The sequence below is a fragment of the Labrus mixtus genome, chromosome 17 (genome assembly GCF_963584025.1).
Source record: "Labrus mixtus chromosome 17, fLabMix1.1, whole genome shotgun sequence".
NCBI lineage: Eukaryota > Metazoa > Chordata > Actinopteri > Labriformes > Labridae > Labrus > Labrus mixtus.
This window is the reverse complement of record NC_083628.1, coordinates 18,859,061-18,865,757: the sequence shown is the minus strand read 5'-3', so window position 1 is coordinate 18,865,757 and position 6,697 is coordinate 18,859,061. Positions and strand designations below refer to the sequence as shown.

Here is a 6,697-nt window from a genome sequence, read left to right as displayed (position 1 = left end):
AACATATATTTGGTAACCTGAGAGTCTACTGACCCACAAAATGTGAAATAAACACATCCAGTCCTTTGTTTGTGGTCTGTATAAGTCTTACAACACAGAGGAAAATGCTCTGTTTCAAATGTGCTCTCCTTGTGATGTCACAGTGGGATTCTGTTGGAATTCAGGAGTGATGTCTACATGGAAAACTCAGGGGGGGCTCATTGCATTTAAAGAGACACACACATCAAAACGGAGCGTTCTGAGAGAGCTGGTTTATACAGGGTCACAAACCTCCTCTGGTGCTTGGTTCATGTTATATTTTGACCAAAGCACAGCACAGATGTTTCATTTAGACCACAGGGGACTGTTTGAAAAGGTGGAGAAGGGGGAGAATATGTCCTCTTTAATGTTTGTCAGCCCTCAGGAGCCCCCTTCTGGTCTGGGGCCCCAAGCTGTTGCCTTGTCTGATGATAAGCAGCGCCTCGGTCTGCGGTTGAAGTGACCACCACTCGTAAAGATGATTCATGAATAATGTTTTATTGAATTACAAAACAGAGGAAAGCCACATAGAACAATTCTCTGATACAAATACAACCGAGCAGTTATTCAAGAGAGAGAGGAAGAATGCACTTACACGGTAAAACAGTGTTTTTAAAGTGAAACAATATCGCTTAGAGAGCCACAACTCATCACCATATCACGAGAGGATGGAAACCGGTTGATGGCCGACATTTGGACCTTTGTCATGAAAAGTCTAAACATCAGCTGTGATAGAAGACACTTTTTAAAAACAATAAATTATGAAAGGGTTAAAAATGAAATCAAAGCAGCAGTTAAGGCAGAGAGGAGGGGCTCAGCAGCTGTTGTTGTTTCACAGGAGAAAATTATTCCAAGAGTTGATTTCCTTTATTTGAAATGATCTTATCTGAGAGGAGGAAACTTTCACTGCTACCATGACACTTAAAAGAAAAATATACATCACTTCATCTGCTCGTGTATTATTGCCGATTCATGTTTTTAATCGCCTCTGGGATTAAACGATCATTTCGTTTCTGATAAAATACGAAGACATCTCATTTTCAGAGCGGGGGGAGGAAGAGGAGAAGTGTTTTCATCATGACAGATCAAACATGGCAGAGGATCCGTGTGTCACCTGAAGGGGACGTCACTCCCATGACTTTATTAAAACATGTTGCATATAAATAAGCTTGAGGTCTCCAGGCGCCGGAGACGAACGAGAACCGCCTCAAGGTCATTAGAGGAAGTACGGCGTGGTCGTTCTGGGAGGTATGACGCGCTCAGAGTCGGGGACGGCGCGGAACAGCTTTGGCTCTCGTCTGTTGACGTCCTTGAAGACCATGATGGAGGCGATGTTGCCGCAGCGGTAGCAGTAGTTTGGCGCCGACCACACGGTCACCAGCTTCTCGTCGAACATGAACTTATAGCCTTCATGGACGAGCTGGTGAGCGCGGCAGATGAGCTTCAGGTTGTTGATGTGGACAAACTGAAACAAAAAAAGCAATGTTACCGTCGTCCAACTGATGCTTTAGGATCAAAGCTTCAGTCAATTATTCTACGTACCTCGTTAGTAACCTTGGAGCCAAACAGCCAGCCCGCCCCTCGGGGACTGATGGCCCAGGTGTCCACGTCCTCAGGGTCGGACCACACCAGATCACAGAAGGCCCCCTTGTGGGGAATCTCCTGATTGCGCTCGATTGTGCGGATCTGATCCAAAGTCTTGATGTCGGGTGAAAGTCCACCATGAACACACAGCACCTGCTCATCAATCAGCTGAGACAAGACATTTAAATATGTTAAAAATATTCAAAGATCTGATTACAGTCCAAAAAATAATCAGCTTAATTCAATTCAAAATCCCTTAAAGGGGGGCGCTGATGGTGCAGTGGCTGGTGCGCGCGCCCTATGTGTGGAGGATGTGAACCTCCAAGCGGGCGGCCCAGGTTCAAATCCCACCTGTGGCTTCTTTCCCGCATGTCATTCCCCACACTCTCTCTCTCTCCCTGATTTCTGACTCTATCCACTGTCCTATCTCTCCACTAAAGGCACAAAAAGCACAAAAATAAATCTTTAAAAAAAATGTTTTTAAATCCCTTAAAGGCACAGTATGTAAATGCCACCAGCAGGGGGCTCTCGATCAAAACAATAACAAAATAATGAATTTAGATATTTGGTGTCAATGTTCTAAATATTACACCTTTAAAGGCAGGGTTGGTAATTTCGGAAAACTAGCATGATTTTGAAAGTAGCATTCCCTCAGTGCTCCGTCTAAAGCCACTTACATACACAAAGCATTATTTTTTAAAGTGACAATGAGAATTTTTTTCCTCTTGAGTCAGAGGAACTCTAAAGCAAATTAACCACTACACTCCTCACATACAGTATTGTTTTATCTACAGCTGATATGTCAAACATTCTTCATATTTCTGAAGGAGAGGTGGTGAACACTGTTGATCAGAGATGACCTCATATGTTACACCACACACACGTTATCATGTCGGTCGTGAAAAAGAACCATGAATGAACTTACAGCGGCCACCGTCAGCATGTCGAACACCTTAGTGCAGTACCGCCAGGCGTTTGCGTTTCCATATTTTGTTTGGCACTCATCTGGAAACAATCAGAACACACAGAGTGATCAGGTTTTACAAACACATGAAGAAACGTTTTCATCCACTTAGTGTCACGGTGAACAACCTGTACGTACCATAAAAGCCGTACACTTGAGTTATTTGTCTGCTCTCGTGGTTTCCACGTAGAAGTGTGATGCGGTCGGGCCACTTTGCTTTTAGAGCGAGCAGGTGTGTAAAAGTCTCCAAGCTATAATATCCTCTGTCCACAAAGTCGCCCTAGAGGAGGGAAGGAGCAAACCAAAACGTTTCATTCATGATGAAAATACAACGCAGGTGTTGTTGATGTTTGGGCATGTGCAGAATAAAGCTCGTCACAAAGCAAAGCTGGCATTATTCATCGATCTCTGCAGAGAAAGAGCTCAACATAAACAAAGACAGATGACTTACCATGAAAATGTAGTTTGTGTCTGGGACCTGGCCTCCAGTTCTGAAGAGCTCGCAAAGATCATAAAACTAGACAAAAACAGACGAGTCATGTTTTCAGTATTCAAACGTTTTTCAAATGGAAACATGCAAAACTTAATTTGAGTTCTGAATGTACAGGTAGAAGTGTTAAAGCGTGTTAGGCCCCGTGTCCAGCTAGCGTTTTTTCTGGGCAGAAAAGCGCCGACTGTGCACTCTGGAGTGTTTGCGTGAAGCGTTTGTGCAGTGAGATTAAAAATGCTGCACGTCCGTCCTGTCACCATGACAACAGTGTGTTGATAACGGCCGCTGTATGACCGACACTGCTCCGTTACTTTTTACTGCATGTTTTATATATGAGATCGTTTATTTCCCCATCAGACACGGAGCGAGGAGGATGTTGGAACAAGACACGATCTGTAGGCGGCTCAACTACGGGGAATATCAAACATCTGGAAAAGAGCGCCGGTGACGTCAACAGCGCCTTTCTGAAAGTTCAAAAATTGAATGTATTGTCTCTACCCTCATTGCACGGCATCCCTTACTGTCCATCACCTGTAACTCTACAGCAAAATAACGGGAATGACAGATGCAATATAACATCCAACAAAAGTCTAAAGATTGGGGATATTTCCACAAAGTAAAAGCCACCATCTTACTTCCTGATTTAGCTCGCTACGCCTGTACGCTGACACATCAGAAGGTCGACTTTCTGCTCATGTGCAGCGACGTGCTCAGAGGAAGAGAAACAAAAACTGTAGACGCTTCAGCACTTTCTTTTCTTTTATGAAAGTAACTTGAGAAACTTGATTTGCAGAAGTAACGCGTTACGTTACTGGTCACTACAAAAACTTAATCTGAGGACTTTAACAGATTACTCCCCCAAACACTGCTTGCTGGTGATACATCTGCTAAGGTGTGCTAAAAGTAGGATGAAGGAAATTTAGAACTGTTTTTAAAAAAGTCCCACGACATCTGTTCAGGTAGACTAATTTAACTTTCATTATGTAATAATAAATCTGTACTGAATATTCCCTTTATACATGATAACACAGAAGACCTCGTTTTAAACCCGTAAGCTATTTGCGATAGTTCAATCAAAGAATCTTTAAGAACAACATGGATGACAGAAACATGTGAGATGATCGACCCAGGCGGAGTGACACATACCTGACCATGAATATCTCCACAAACAGTAACTGGAGTTGTAACTGGCTGAACATTTGATTCTTCCAGGAGTAAATCACAAACATAATCGCACAATCTCTGAAAAAAAGAAAAGAAGATAAACATGAGATGAGTCAACACAGTGACAGGTGTCAGTTAAGAAAAACGCTCAGCACAATTTCCTGAAGCACCAACGTACATCTTTAAATCGCAAAATAGGAAAAAAAGACGAGCTATTTTTACATTTCTAAAAGGTGTGTATACCATCATCTTACGCCGAGTTATTTTGTCTTCCCACGGATCATGAAAACAAGATCATCAAGATTTAACAATCATTGTGCTGCATGCCGCGTTGCGCTCATTTTGATCAAAGGTTTTTGTGAGCTAAAGATAAAGTGAGTGTTGTTATATTTTGGAGACACGTTCTATAAATGCTCGCGATGCAGACGATCAACGAGTCATCGTGTTTAATCAAAATAATCGTGGGCAGCCCTACGCTCAGGTCAAACTACTGATTTTTGCTCCATACGTCATAGAACATGTAACATTTGTTACAGAACACGTGTAGTTCTGTAAAGGCCACCTCAGGACAGTTAACCCTAGACATCGGGGCGCTGGTAGTGTAACGGTTGGCGGGTGCCCCCCATTTCTGGAGGCTGTGGTCCTCCAGGTGGGCTGCCCGGGTTCAAATCCGACCTGTGGCTCCTTTCCCGGACGTCATTCTCCTCTATCTCTCTCCCCGGATTCTGACTTTGTCCACTGTCCTATCTTTAGACTAAAGGCATCACCACTTTATGAATTAAATGTATTTCCACACTCTTGTATACATTTGAATATGTAATAAGACTTCATGAACACGTTTGATGTCAGTGCTTTGATTTGATGTTTCTCACACACAAACATACAACAAACACAAGCTGTGTTATCTGTTTCATTTTGAAAAAGCTCTGATGATCTGCAGCAGCTCATTTGTTGACTCCTGTCAGCTTTAGCTTCAGTAAATGTGTTGAAACATTTTGGATAAAACTGTGACACTGCTGACAGAATGAGACGTTTAAGGACCCTTGTTTTTTACAGAATCCATTTTAAGCATTAAAGCTGGGAGTACAGCTTCCATGATTATAATTGAGTTGAACTTTAACCTCATGATAAGCGCTGATCAACACATTAAAGTAGATCTATCAGCTGTTTATAATTGTAGCGGGTAAATCTAAAGATAGAGACGGATGATGAAACTTGCTGGTCATAAGCTAACATGTTTATTATTCCTAACACATTATCTCTAAGCTAATTGGTAGCGTTCAACGCCACAGTTTCCTCTTTCACTTGGTTATCCAGCTGACATTCAATCGGAGTTTCGATGATCACAATTACCAGCATATAATAACCGCTATACATGCTAGCGCTACGTTAGCTAATAAGTTTAGCCACGCTTCGTGTAGTCATCCAGTCACTTTAAAACCCCAAAACAACAAACAAGAGCGGCTCAAAATCCGCTTCTCACCTTTAGATCATTCTCCGGGAGGTATTTGCAGTGTCTTGCTATGTCAACGTACTTATCGAGGTCTAAAGGCGCCATTATCACAACACTAAAGACAGCAGGAGGAAGCTAACGAAGCTAGCTAGCTAGCTCTTTTTCTTCCTTTTCCTTCTTCTTCTTCGTTCTCAAGTTTGTCAAAGTTCACTGATTCACATCCGGTAAAACCTTCAAAATAAAGAAATTCAACTCGTAACTGTTTAATACATTTAAACCATAGACTGTAAGATTTAAATGTTATTCTGTATCTTACGTTATTATCTAATTTAAGAATGTTATAAGATTATTATACATTTGTTTTTTAATCCATTAAAGTAATTTAAAAAATGTTATTTTATTGTTTTAATTTTTATTTTTTATTAAGTTTATTGCCCTGTCTTTTATTTCTTGCCTCTTAATATTTTATTGATATTTTATTGGTGTAATAATCTTTAAATCATCTTTAACAAACTACCCCCCCCCCCCCCCCCCAAATAAAAGAAAAAAAATAAAATAATAATTTGTCTGAAAGGTGCTGTATGTTAAAAAGTTTGATTGATTGATTGATAAAGAATAGCAACATGCAGTTAAATAAGATATGCATTGTGAATATATATATATATTAGTATTTTGCAGAAAATGTTATGCAAGCAAATCACAACAGCTGGGATCAAACGTGTTTTAAGCATAAATTAAAGTGGCTGTTTGCTGCTAACTTGACGCAGTTTAAATCAGTGTTTTTGGTGCAGATAAAAGAGACAGCGCTCTCTGTTGGAATGACTGTCTCCTCCGCTGACATACTATAGCCTATATTATTTTGTCAATAAACTTTATCAGCTTCAAATTTAAAGTTAAATTCTTGCAATTCCTTAACATATGAGTACGGGAAGACATAATAAATTAAAATAAGTCATCGGGCAACAATGTCCCAACAATGTTTAAAGCGTTCTTGTTTTTCAATACTTTACAGACGGATTCACAG

The 6,697-nt window shown here is 40.8% G+C and overlaps 1 protein-coding gene across 1 annotated transcript; it reads right to left on the bottom strand.

Annotated features, from left to right (window-relative positions):
* Positions 1-495: 495 nt before the first annotated feature.
* Positions 496-5,874, bottom strand: LOC132992154 (serine/threonine-protein phosphatase 6 catalytic subunit-like). The gene is made up of 7 exons (XM_061061308.1): positions 5,704-5,874; positions 4,203-4,298; positions 3,018-3,083; positions 2,705-2,846; positions 2,528-2,607; positions 1,561-1,770; positions 496-1,483 (listed from the first exon to the last, which is right to left on the bottom strand). Exons 1-7 carry the CDS (start codon positions 5,776-5,778, stop codon positions 1,235-1,237), a joined length of 918 nt encoding a protein of 305 aa, XP_060917291.1. The 5' UTR covers positions 5,779-5,874; the 3' UTR covers positions 496-1,234.
* Between the last annotated feature and the right edge of the window lie 823 nt (positions 5,875-6,697).